The following is a 12,803-nucleotide window of genomic DNA, read 5'->3' on the forward strand; positions in this document are numbered from 1 at the left end:
CTGGGCCGCACGCCCTCCTGGCCCGGCTGTTCCGAGTCTGAGGTTCGAGGCCTATGGCACTGACAGCAGGTCCTGCTCTGCTCAGAGCCTCCGCCAGCTCCCACGGGGCTGCGGCATCCCAGAGTCCCCTCCCCAGAGCCCCAAGGAGGCAGCGGCCAGACACAGGAAGCAGGAACGGATCGCCCTTTATTTGCGTTTCTCAGAATACTGTACAAAGGGAGTAAAAATCCTATTCACGCTTCGCTTAGAAAGATGTGAAGGTGAAAGTTCCCTATGCTACATGGGGGGGCGCCAGGAGGCAAAGCTGGGGAAGGGGGCACCCTCCTCGCTCAGGCCCTGCTCTAAAGCACAGCGCCCCAAGCTGCGGGGGAGAGGCAGGCAGCTCAGCCCAGCCCGGGCTCGGGATGAGGGGGCAGCACCTGCGGCCACTCCATGCTTCCCCCACTGCCCTACCTGGGCAGGGGTCCAGCAGCCCAGCTGTGTGGGGTGGCTTCCTGGCCCACATGTGTGTGCCCTGCAGAAGCCAGGCCCCAGAGCCTGCCCATAGGAGGAGATTGCAGGGTGCAGGGCTGGGCAGGCACCCACCACCCATCATTTCTGTGGCAGCTTCCCACCCCCACGCCCCTCACCACTGCAGAGGGCGGTGTCTGACCAGACCTGCACCAGGGCGGCCAGCGGGCCACCCCTCCCACCAACCCAAGAACCTCAGCCCTGCAGCTGCCCCGCCTTCCCACTGCCATCTCCATGCCGTAGGTAGGGCCGGGGATTTAGCTCAGTGGTTCCACCACCTGCCTCGCAAGCTAAGGACCGGAGTTCGATCCCCAGTACCAAAAAAATAAAAAAACCAAAAACCTCCATGCCGTAGGTGAAATGACCACCCAAGCCCATGGCCCGAACCACACCCCAGAGGACACGGGGTCCAGCTCCCCCCAACCCCTTTACACTCATCCACGCAGCCCCTACCTCAAAGACCCAACTGGCTACCCCAGCTCGCCCCACTCCCTCTCCCAGCCTCCACCAGGACCGGACGGTGTGGCTCCAACCCTGCATGCCAGCCCTGTGCCCTGCCCACCACACCGGGCCAGGCTGAGGGGAGCTGCCGAATCCTGAGGCCCGTGTTAGACAGCTGTCTGTGCCATGGAGTTGGGCAGTGTCACGCACTTCCCGAGATCTGAACAAGAACACTGAGCACTACCCTAAGGCTGAGACCTACGGGGACACGATCCAGAACCGTACCGTCCCCGGCTCCCTGTGCAGGGGTAAAGTGCTTTGGGTAAATAAGTGACCGGGGTCCCCAGCCCGGCCTCCTGTCCCAACCTCGCAGGTCCGAGGTCACCCAGAGCCCAGCCCCTTCCCTGACCACCCCATGGAGTCTCTACTCAAAAGCCAAAAGGAAAGATCAAAAAATTCAGAAAGGGTTAGAGCCTGAGGGCCCACACCAACCCCACTACAAACTACTCCAAATCGCTACTGGGGAAGCCAGGGGAAACTAGGCCCGGGGATGTTCTGGCTTCACAGCATCCTGAGCTCCAAGCTCCGTGTTCAGCATTGCAGTGAGAGCATCTGCCCTCCTGTGCCCTCTCAGTACTTATTGATGCCAAAAATTCGGACTCCGTGCAGCTGGGGCAGCTTGGGGATGAGCACGCTCATCAAGGACACCGTATTGAGGACGAAGTGGATCTGGTCGTACTTGGTGTAGAAGCTGGTGAGGAAGTACCTGTGGGTAGAGGGTGGGACAGATGGGAAGGTGGGAGGGCGCCCGGGGTCCCGAGGTCCGAGACTGGAACTAACTCCTGGGCTACGAGGCCTTCCTACTCCACCCCAGTAGCGCAGTGCCACCCCTGCAATTCCCCGGGGCTATGCCCAGGCCAGGCCAGGCCAGGCCTCACCCCGCCCACCGGGGCACTCACAGCACAATGGGTGTGATGGTTAAGAACTTCCGAGAGGCCGTGAACTGGACCCCGTAGTCCATCTGCTCCCAGTGGGTCAGCAACCTCGCCTTGCCCTGGTCCGGGGTCTCAAAGGGTGTCCCTTTTACTGTGTGCAGGAAGATGTACATGCCCTGGAAGGAAAGGGCTTCCTTAGAAGATACAAAAGGCTAAGGGAGCCTGTGGAGGAGATGCTCAACTGTAATCCCAGGACTCTGGGAGGCTGAGCAAGAGAATTTCAAGTTCTTCCAGCCCAGCCTGGGCATTTAGCAATTTAAGACACCTTGCCTCAAAATTTAAAATAAATAGCTCAGTGTGAAGGCCCTGGGTTCAATCCCCTATACCACAAAAGGGGAGGGGAAAGCCCTTCAGGGTCCCCGATTCAACTTTTCTACCAGTAATAGCTTCTGGTGACCTCTGGCCTCCCTCCACTGGGCAGCAGGACACAGGCAGGAGCCTGGCAGAGGCCAGGCCTGGCATGCAGAACGGGCACAGATGCTGCCCTCCATGCGCCAACCAGAAAGGGCACCATGACAAGAAAGGACCAGATGCCCACTGGGCCCAGAGCAGCAGCAGGTGGGCAGGGACAGAGAGGGACAAGAGTGGATGACAGCGCCACAGGCCATCCAGCACAAGGCCAGGCACCAAGACGCCTGGGTGCTGGGGCCACCTTCTGACGCCCGAAGCCACCCACTCTGCAGGGAGGGACCCATGTGCAGACTTGACTCTATGCATGGGGCTGGACCCAGGAGCATGGGGCAGAGGCGGGCGATGGCCTGGGCTCTGGAGATGGATGCTGTCAGGGCACCCCCCGGCTACCTGGCCCGGGTCTGCCAAGCCCCTCCTGTGCCTCAGCTGTGCCAGGCTGGCCGCAGGAGGCTCTCACCATGTTGTGGATGAGGTTGGTGAGGGTCCAGACGACAGGGACGCTCACGAAGGGGATGCTGAGCAGCACGACGTGGAGGAGCCCGATGGCCAGCACGTAGGACAACCAGATGCCGCGGCTGTTCATCACCCGTGTGTTGGGGTTCACCTCGCTGTGCGCAGTGCCCACGTTCATCCTGCCGCCCCTCTCTGCGGCTGCTCTGCAAACAAGCAGCACGGGTGAGACAGGTCACGCCACTCCCCCTTCCCCTCACACCCGAGAACCCCTCCCACGGAGTGATCCAGTGTTTGGATGCTCAGGCAGGAGGCGGCCCCCGGCTTTGGTCAGTTGCCACTGCTGGGCTGGATTAATACCGGCTGCCCTACACATCGTGCCTTCCAGACAATGCCTTGGCAGCCCCCAGGAGGACAGGGTGTCAGGAGGTGTCCGTCCCCAGCCCCACTCCCTCCAGCATTCCCAGGAGGGGACGAATCCTGCGCCCAGAATTCTCAGTGTCACCCCTGCCACAGGCCAGGAGACAGCCCCCACCCTAAGCTGTCCCTGGGGAGGAAAGGGAGCCCGGGCTTAAGGGCACACGCTGCTGCAGTGGATGAAATATTTGGGGGTCACCGCTGTCACCCACCCTTAATTCTCTACGCCTAGATTTCCCCAGCCTAGGAGGAGTGACAGGGTAGAAAGAGGAGGACGGAGGCAAAGCAGCAGGCCTAGGTCAACCTCTGCCCAGACCTGGAAGGCTCCCTTTTGGTAACACACAGCAACACATCCAGACATTTTCTCCATTTGGCAGCCACTCAGGTTAATTCTTGGGATGCCACCAGTTCTGTTGCTCAACTACCATGGCCCTTTACCCCACCAGAGAGAGAGGAGAGGAGAACAGAGAACATGGCTAACATCCACAGCTCCACAGGCAGCTAGAACGCTAAACATCCCCTCCCAAGGACACAAAACCCTTCAGTGGCCTCCTTGCTCCTCCTCTGATCTCTGCCCTGCCCATCCCCACGCAACCTCCCTTCCAGCTTGGATGGGATAAGCCCTGCAGCAGGAGGAACCAGAAGGGCTGCACTTGCTGCCCAGGATCCAATGGGGGCGGCAACTTAAGCGAGCAGAGATAGTCAGGAGGAGAATGATCTGCCTCTTGTCCCCAACCCCTGAGGGTCCCGTGCCAGCAGGAGGTGGGACAAGAAGGCACCTGGCTCACCTACCTACCTGAAGTCAGCCCCTGCCTGCTTAAAGTCCCCATGATGATCACTATGGCAACAGCCCCCTCTGGATGATGGAGGTGTTGAGGGGCTGCCCAGAGACCACCCCTTCATGCTGCTACAGCCAGTCCCCCATTCTCAGCGGCCACTTCCCTCTGGCTAGGATCCTGGCCCAGCCTGCAGAGCCACCAGACTTCTCAGGGGCCACTTTCCTCCATTCAGGATCACGGGAGAAAGTTTTCTTTTCCCAGGAAGCTCTGATCTTGGAGACCTCAGGCGAAATGTGACCCAGAACATGGTTTCCCAACAAGCAAACACACCACACCTGGCTGGCCGGGTGCACTGGGGGAAGTAATGCTCCTGAAGCCAGCCCCATTAAGCTGGGTAATTGGGCCTAACAGAAACCCAAGGAGCTAGAAAATCAGCTTTTCACTTTCTTAGGAACGGGGGCTTTGGTTGACCTAATACAGCCCCTGGGACACCTACCACAAAAAAGCTTCCAGTGGGGGCAGTGCCGGGGCCGCCTGAGATGTGAGGCTCTGAAGGGCTTAGGAAGAGTTTCCTAAGTGTCACCACAAACTGCTGCCCCTTCTCCACAAGCCAGCCCTACAGCGGTGCTGATACAGAAGGACCTGTCCTCCGCAGCATTTTGTCCGAGAGCCCACAGCCCTTCTCACTGTGACTGGGCATCCAACAAAGCTTGATGAGTCCAGGAGGGACCCAGCCTCAGGTCCTGGTGGAAACCGGGAAACCTTCCTCCTGAACCCTGAACACTAGGTGTCCCCCAAAACAAAACATCAGTAAACTAAGAAAAAGACCGGCAGCCTGAAAGCGCTCTTGAGACTTTCTTGTCCCTACCGGTACATGTCACTCCTATCAGTAATCAGCTGACCCTTATGCCAGAAGTAGAGGAACGGGGAGACAGAAGAGGCGGGCAGAGGCAGACAGCTCCCCAGCAGCTGAGGCTGAAAAGTTTTGTTGCCTTAGCTGGCAGGTGGCTGCCAGCACGAGCTCTTCATGTGGTTTCATAACCCGTGTCAAACCAGAGCCCGCAGCAACTCGGTTCTCTTAACTACTTTTTTGCTGGTAGCTCTTATCCCTTTCTTCTCCCCCTGGGCTCTACACACAAATATCCCGGCTCACACCAAGACCAGACAGCGCCCCAGGGCGACCAGTTGGTGTTTCCCAGTCCTTCCCGCAGAAAAGAGCGGCTCTTTAAATAGCGCACTTACCGCCTTCTGGGTGAGCAGCACAACCACCCAGCACAACCTCCCGGGACCCCGACGGGGAGTCCGCAGCAGCACCCCACGAGGCCACTTCCACTCGGTCCGCTTCCCCAACCTGCAGGCCCAGCTACAGCTGCTCACCTCTCCTCGGCCCAGCCTCCCCTCGCCAGGAGGCGGAGGGAAAAGAAAGCGAAGCCTCGCTGGCCCCGGGCAGGGAGGCGGATCCTCGCCTTTGTTGGGGTTTTCGGAGCGGGAGCCCCAGCCGGAGGGACCCCGCACTCGGGCCCAGCTCATCTCCACGCGTCCAGCCGAACCTTTAACCCCGAAAGCCAGCCGCTCCACCCCCCGCCTCCAGCCGCGGCGCTCCTGCCCGGCGTCCCATAACCGGCCTCCGGCTCCCCTTCCCTCGGCGGGCACCCTTCGGGCGACGCTGGCCTCGACCCCCAGCCACCCTGCCCAGGTCTCCCCCAGCTCGTGCCTCCCCAGAAGCCTCCTGGCCTTCTCCCCCGCCCCTCCTTTAGCCACCCCAAGAGCCCCCAGCCGGACTCACCGCGCGGGGCGGGAGGTCGAGGGCCGGGAGAGGTTCCCGGGAGCAGGGACCGAAGATACAACCACCGGCGGCGGCGGCGGCGGCGGCGGCACCCTGCTGGCACCTATCACCGAATCAGCGCCCTGCGCCGGCCCACAGTGACGTCACGCCCGGCGCCGGTCGCGCGGTGCTTTCTGGGAGTCGTAGTTCTCCGTGGCCTCTGTACTCGAGTTGTGCTGCGCCTCCTGGGAGTTGTAGTTCTCCGCTGCCTCTGAGGCCAGCGCCTCCAGGGAATTCCCTGGGTCTGACTGGACTCTGGCTCTGGCTTCGAAGGGCCTGAGAGCCGAAGGTTTTCCCGTGACGCAGTAAGGAGATCAGGCGGTATTACTTCCGTGTGTAGCAATTCCAGCTTTTGCACCTGTGCCCTTGAAGTGTGGTTTACCCTTGCCAGGGTTTTGCAGAGGAGGAAAGTTTTAAGTAACTTTCAGTAGATCCCTGCTGGCATGTTCTGATCCTAAGGCCAAGGTTTTCCCCCACTGCACCCACTGCCTGAACCCCAGATTGGCAACTCCAGAACCTGGCTCACCCTGCCCTTTGCCCTGCCAGACTCTCCTGGGATTGGATTTTCAGACCTTTGCTGGGATGAGGGTCTGTAGGGCAGAGAACGGAGCCCCTGGGGAACCGGAGTCCAGACCTGGCCTGCTTCTCAGCCGCACCTGACCAGGGCGGGCCTAGGCCCGGCCACATGCTGAGTCTCCCCGATTCAGACATCAGAATAGGCCAGGCGTTATAGAAAGAACCCTTGATGAAGACTTAGGAGCCGGAGTTTCTGCCTCCCTCCTGTCCGTGTGTGTGGCTTTTGGGTGGGAGGGTCTGCTCTGCAATTTTCAAGTCTACGGGCTCCAAAAGCGAGGGCAAAGATTTTACAGCGGTGTAGGCATGGTGTACACACCCCTTTATTGATAGTCTAACCCTGAGCTGATTACTCGTCTTAATCTCCAATTCCACACCTGTGAAACCCTACCTCAGAGGCTGTGTGAATTCCAAAGCATGCGTGTAAAACACCTATTGCATTGTAGGAAGCAGAACTAAATGGCTCCTAATGTCTCCTGGGTCACCCCACTCTGCATATCAACAAGAGGGCCTTGTCTGGGTAGTTTCCACTCCCCGCCCACCTCTCAGTCCTCGCTCTGCCCTGTGTGGCCAGGCTGGAATAGCAGGATCCAGTGATGCCGTGGCATGCCAACTTGCTGGGTTGTAAGCGCACCCTGAAGTGAATGTGCGGGCACAGGAAGATGAAGGCTGGCCCAGGCCACCCAGCCCAGGACTTCCCACCCTCCTCTTCCCAGGGGGCTACCAGGAACCAGTGGCCAAAAGGCTGGAGTGGACCCCGGAGGCAGCTAGTGGGCACCAGGCAACTGGGTATCTGAATCACGCAGAGGAGGCAGCTTCTCAAATATTCCAGAGTGCTTTCCCACAATCAACGTCATCACCCCAGGCCCTGAAAAAGCCCCACCTGTCCCCCAAAGCACCTAATGGTTGATGGACACCCCTTTTCTTATAGTTAGCTGTCAGTGACATCATCACAGAATTCTGCCTGGCATTACCAAGGACAGCGCCTCTAGTTTTTCCAAAGTGACCCTGCTCCGTGCCTTTGACTTTTCTCTGGGATTCTTCCCACCTCCATCAGGGTGGCCAAACTCTGGGCCTTCTCCAATTTCCTCACATCTCTGTGAACTTCGGTGAGTGGGCAAGGTCCCCGTCAGCCATGAGGCTCTGATGAATGCAGAGTCCATGGGAAGGTGGCCGGACACACGTGACCTAGTAATGGCTCCTGTTAGCCAGGGTTTCACCCAACAGCGGGAGACACAAACCTCTGACTCACTCGGGCTGTGGTCCATCGTGGGTCACTTTCTGCTTTATTTAGCCACAGTCCCTGTTGTCACCTGTCTCTCCCTCTGCGGCTCATGGCCCTCGTAATTACTCTGGCTTCCAGCATCTTGCCGCTAGGGCAAGCCCTGAGCCTCTTCAGGATGAAGGGCAACCCCCAGGACAAACAATCGGGACTGTGTGCCAAGAGGCTGAAAAACTGTCCATGCCTCGGGGCCACGAGGACACATCTGGTAGCACTTTTGTTTTTTGGAGACAGGGTCTCTCTATGTAGCCCAGGCTGGCCTCAAACTCATGGTGATCCTCCTGCCTCAGCCTCCTGAGTGCTAGGATGGATGACAGGCATGTGCCACCATGCCCGGCTCTTCAAATCTCTTAAATAATATTGGAAAGGAGAAAAGGAAGGAAAAAATTTGCAGATTAAAACAAATCAAGTGTCAATCAAAAGCAACAGCACTCTTACTTTGATACCGATTCAGGCAAACCAGCTTTTTAAAAATGAAATTTTGTTAATTATCAGGATCCAGGCGGAGTGGCCCACACCTGTCATCCTAGCACTCAGGAGGCTGAGACAAAATCACCATGTGTTCAAGGCCAGCCTGGACCAAATACTGAGACCCTGTCTCAAAAAATAAAACAAAAACAGGCTGGGGATTTAGCTCAGTGGCACTGCTGCCTGCCTCGAAAGCCCAAGGTCCCAAGTTCGATCCCTGGTATCAATAAAATAAATTAATAAGTAAAAAAAAATAATAATAATCAGTAAAATTTGAATACTGACTCAATATTTGATGGTATCAAGAAAGTATACATTAGGGCCGGGGATTTAACTCAGTGGTTCCACAGCCTGCCTTGCAAGCGCAAGGACCCAAGTTCGATCCCTGGTACCAAAAAAAAAAAAAAAAAAGAAAGTATACATGAGGGTAGGGGACTGGGGATTTAGCTCAGTGGCTCCGCTGCCTGCTCTGCAAGTGCAAGGTCCCGAGTTCGATCCCCAGTACCAAAAAAAAGAAAGTATACATGAGCTGGGCATGGTAGTGTACACCTGTCAACCCAGCACTGTGGGAAGTTGAGGCAGGAAGATCAAAAGTACAGGCCAGGGCCGGGGATTTAGCTCAGTGGTTCCGGTGCCTGCCTTGCAAGCACAAGGTCCCGAGTTCGATCCCTGGTACTAAAAATAATAATAATAATAAGTTACAGCCCAGCCTGAGCAATTCAGCTACTTGGTGAGACCCTGTCTCAAAAAAAAAAAAAAAATGCTGGGGATGTAGCTCAGAGCAAAAACCCTGGGTTCAATCCCCAGTACCACAAGAAAAAAGAGCAATGTACACATTTTAGGACATGATATAGTATTGCCATAGAGTCATTTTTTAAATGAACAGTCCATCTGACCCTTCCAAGATATATAGAGATACACTAAGCTATTTATGGACAAAATGACAGAGTGATTGGCTCCAAAATAATCTGGACAGGGGAGGGGAAATAAATAAACAGGCCATAAGAGGGAAATTATTAAAGCTGGTTGATGTGGACATGAGGTTCCATCTATAACTTTCTCTACTTTTTTATGCCTGAAATTGTTCATAAAAAGATTTTCTCAGTAGAGTGAGGCAGCGCATGCCTGTCATCCCAGCTACTCAGGAGGCTCAGGCAGCAGGATTGCAAGTTCAAGGCCACCCTGGACAACTTAGGGAGACTCTGTCTAAAAAGTTGAAAAAAGAAATTTAGACAGTCTGAGGATGTAGTTCAGCACTCCCTGGGTTCAGTACTGTAAAAAGGAAATAAATGAATAGGTTTTTCTAAGCTTTCATTTGTGTTCATAATTATAAGCAAAGCCAGAGGAGCACTGGTAAGATCCAAACACCAGGTTCCACTCCCAGGCAAATTCCCGAACCTCTCAGTGCTCCGATGACCTCTCTCTTTTCTAACACAGATAGAGGAATCCTGATAATATCCACTTCATGCTGTGAGGACTAAATGGGTCAACAAATGTGAAACACGGAACAATTCCTGGCACACAGATAAAGCTAAGGATTGTCTTTATTTCACTGATCCCACCTCATAAGGAGAGTCTCTCCTAAGTTCTAGAAATTCCACAAAAGAAAAAGCAGACCTCATATTAGGATGGAGGGACGGGTGATCTTTTTCATGCTCTCATTTCAAATTTTGTGTCATGCGATATGACTTTTACATTTGTTATGAAATGTGTGTTTTTTGTTTTGGGGGGGTTTTTTGTACCGGGGATTGAACTAGGTCCTTCTGCTTTCAAGGCAGGCGACGGCACCACTGAGCTAAATCCCCGGCCTTTTACATGTGTGTTTAAACAGAGTCAGCCTCAGTGGCTCTCCCTGCCCTCTGAAAGCTGCTTAGCCCACTGAGGGGACACAGCGGCGTGGGGGGCTTGCTAGCGATAGACACCCCAGCAGGCAGGATGGATAAACCAGAAATGCATTCCCCAGAGGTGACAGTAGCAAAGAGAAGGAGCCGAAAGAAATTTGGTCTTGTCAGTCTTGGAAGGCTGAGGCAGGAGGGTCGCTGCAAGTTCCAGGCCCGCCTGGGCTACAAACAACACCCTGTCTCAAAAAACAAAAGAAAGAAAGTTCTTGCCCTGACCCTTGGGGTAGAAAGGCTGCTCCTATCGTCACTGCCTGCCGGGTGGGGGGGCGAGGGCAGCCCCTAGACAGTACCTGGAAGGCAAAGCTCCCCGCCTCCTCCACAGTTGTTTGTGTTTTTGCTGGGGAGAGGGGACAAGGCGGGGGCGGGGCCGGGGGCCTTCCTGAGCCTCCTGAGAACTCAGGCGGGGCGGGCGGGGCAGAGGGCAGCAGGACGGAGGTCTCTTCACTGCCCCCCTCGCCTGCTTGGCTATTTTAGGCTATTTTCGCCAACGCCTGGGTGCCAGGCTCCCTGCGTGGGAACCCAGGGCCGGTGCCGCAGGAGCCCTTCATCTGCCGGTCGCTCGACACGGACATCGGGCGTTCCCTCCTGAGAATAAAAGCAGCTTACCCAGGCCTGGTGCTGCACACCTGTCATCCCAAAGGAGGCTCAGGAGGCTGAGGCAGGAGGATGGAAAGTTCAAGCCCAGCCTGGCCAGCTTAGTGACTTAGTGCAACCCTATCTCAAAATAAAGAATATAAAGTCCTAGGGAATATAGCTCACTGTGGGAAAACAAAAAGCTGGGCGTGGTGGCACACACCTGTCATCTCAGCACTGAGGAGGCTGAAGCAGGAGGATCACTACAAGTTTGAGACCAGGCTGGACTCCATAGTGAGCTCAAGACCAGCCTGCACTACAGAGAAAGACCCTGTCTCAAATAAAGAAACAAACAAATAACTAGGAATTGTACAAAGCAAAAGAGCAAAGGATGTAAAAATCAGTAGCTTTAAGACAAGAGCCTTGGGGCCAGGGATTTAGCTCAGTGGTTCCGGTGCCTGCCTCGCAAAGGCCAGGTCCCCAGTTCGATCCCCAGTGCCACAAAAAAAAAAAAAAAAGACAAGATCCCTAGCAGCCTCCAAATGAGCTCCCACTCCTAGCAGGCCTCATCTCTCTAGAAATCCCAGTGGCCTTGCACCCAGGCCCCTTCCTTCCCTGCCTAAGGCCAGCATCTCCTGCAGGAGCTACTCAGCAGTTGTTATGAGGCGCTGGCCGTGTCCCAGCTCCAGGCAGAGAGCTGTGTGCAGAGGACTGTAATGGATCACCTTCCCAGCCTCATCAAACCACTCACCTGTAACCAGACTGCAGCCGCATGGAGCCCTCACCATTCCCAAAACACACCCTGCCCTCCTTTGATCCTGTCTTAGCCGGGAACACTTCTCCTCCTACCCTTTTCTATCTAGTAGACTCCTATTCATCCCTCAAAGCCCAGCTCCACTGTTACCTTCTCTGTGAGGCCTTCCCCAGTGGCCAGGCAGAACGCACTGTTCCACCCTCTGGCCTTGGACACCTGCAGACTCCTCAGCTGTAGCCTGGGCGATCTGGTGTCTGCCCCTACAGTCTGGGCCCCCTGAATTCTGTGAGCTGGCCTCCTCCTCCCCTTCAATCACCCCATCGGGGCTGCACCTGGGGGGTCTCACAACAGGGAGGGCGGGGCCTGGGAAGATGACGTCCTTCCCCGGCTGGAACCTGAGAGGGCCCAGCCTCCCCCTGCCCACCGCTGTGGAGGCCCCAGATGCAGGGTCAGGGACCAAGAGGCCCCCGGGGACAGAGGAGGCCACGTCCCATGACACAAATATCTGAGGACCTTGGGCCTGCGCTCCCCCGCCAACAGCAAACTGCCAAGCGCCACACACACCTGCTAGACGGGAGCCATGGCCTCCCTCAGCCCCTTCTCGTCAGGCCCCTGCACGTCGCTCTAGCTGCTCTGCCTTCTGCCAACTGGCAACACGATCAAATACCATGTCTAACCCATCAGCTTCTGCTCCAGTCCCAATTCTTTTTGTTTGTTTTTTGGTTTTTTATGAGACAGGGAACTAGTTCAGGCAAGCCTTGAACTCATTATGTAGCCCAAGCTGGCCTCAAGCTCACAGCAGTCTCCCTGCCTCAGCCTCCCATGTGCTGGGATGACAGTGTGCCCCACCATGCTCAGCCCAAGTCCCAGTTCTTCACAAGGACCTGGTCCCTTTCTACTCTTTACCTGCAGCCTTTGCCACCAGCCCCTCCAGCCATGCCCCTGTCTAGAAGCCAGGCACAATGAAGCATGCTCCGGGTGGACAGCAACGGAAACCCAAACCAAAGAATTGCCCAACACCACCTGGTGTGTGCCAGGTCTCAGATCCCAGGAGTGCCCCGGGTGGCCCTGGCATGAGTGGCTTTCAAAGCCTGCTGTATTCTCGCCAGGCGGAAGCAGGGCTTGTCTTTCCCACACACTGAATGGGGAGCCAGGCAGCTGCCACGTTTGGCCAGGCAGCACTTCGATGTCCACGCCAAGGTTTCAGTGATTTGTTTCATTCTGTTCTCAGTGACCAGTTCCCACCCTTCAGTGACATTCTTTTTTTTTTTTTTTTTTTTTTGGTACCTGGGATCGAACTCTGGTCCTTGCGCTTGCGCAGCAGGCGGCGAAACCACTGAGCTAAATCCTCGGCCCTTCAGTGACATTCATGACTTTGCCTTTCTGCCTTGTTGGCCCTGTGGTCATTGGATGCTGGAAGTGAC

The 12,803-nt window shown here is 56.0% G+C and overlaps 1 protein-coding gene across 6 annotated transcripts; it reads right to left on the bottom strand.

The window, feature by feature from the left end:
* Positions 1-168: 168 nt before the first annotated feature.
* Positions 169-5,943, bottom strand: Ormdl3 (ORMDL sphingolipid biosynthesis regulator 3). Of its 6 annotated transcripts, none has more exons than XM_004859477.4 (4): positions 5,790-5,943; positions 2,815-3,013; positions 1,911-2,062; positions 169-1,717 (listed from the first exon to the last, which is right to left on the bottom strand). In XM_004859477.4, the coding sequence occupies exons 2-4, from the start codon at positions 2,986-2,988 to the stop codon at positions 1,582-1,584; spliced, it is 462 nt and encodes a 153-aa protein (XP_004859534.1). In that variant the 5' UTR covers positions 2,989-3,013; positions 5,790-5,943; the 3' UTR covers positions 169-1,581. The 6 variants fall into 6 exon arrangements, with proteins under 6 accessions (XP_004859534.1, XP_021095738.1, XP_087058753.1 ...); XM_021240079.2 differs by having other exon boundaries at positions 2,815-3,008; positions 5,790-5,917; XM_087202627.1 differs by lacking the exon at positions 5,790-5,943 and adding an exon at positions 5,381-5,526.
* Between the last annotated feature and the right edge of the window lie 6,860 nt (positions 5,944-12,803).

This window comes from Heterocephalus glaber, unplaced genomic scaffold, assembly GCF_053883595.1.
Source record: "Heterocephalus glaber isolate CG9 unplaced genomic scaffold, H.glaber_assembly_v1.0 deba00001773, whole genome shotgun sequence".
NCBI lineage: Eukaryota > Metazoa > Chordata > Mammalia > Rodentia > Bathyergidae > Heterocephalus > Heterocephalus glaber.

Coding starts and splice junctions, on each gene's coding strand:
- Ormdl3 (XM_087202625.1), bottom strand. CDS start 4,127: ATGAAGGGGTGGTCTCTGGGCAGCCCCTCAACACCTCCATCATCCAGA. Junction 3,014..4,020: donor CAGGCAGGGGCTGACTTCAG/GTAGGTAGGTGA, acceptor GCTTGTTTGCAG/AGCAGCCGCAGAGAGGGGCG. Junction 2,063..2,814: donor CCAACCTCATCCACAACATG/GTGAGAGCCTCC, acceptor CTTTCCTTCCAG/GGCATGTACATCTTCCTGCA.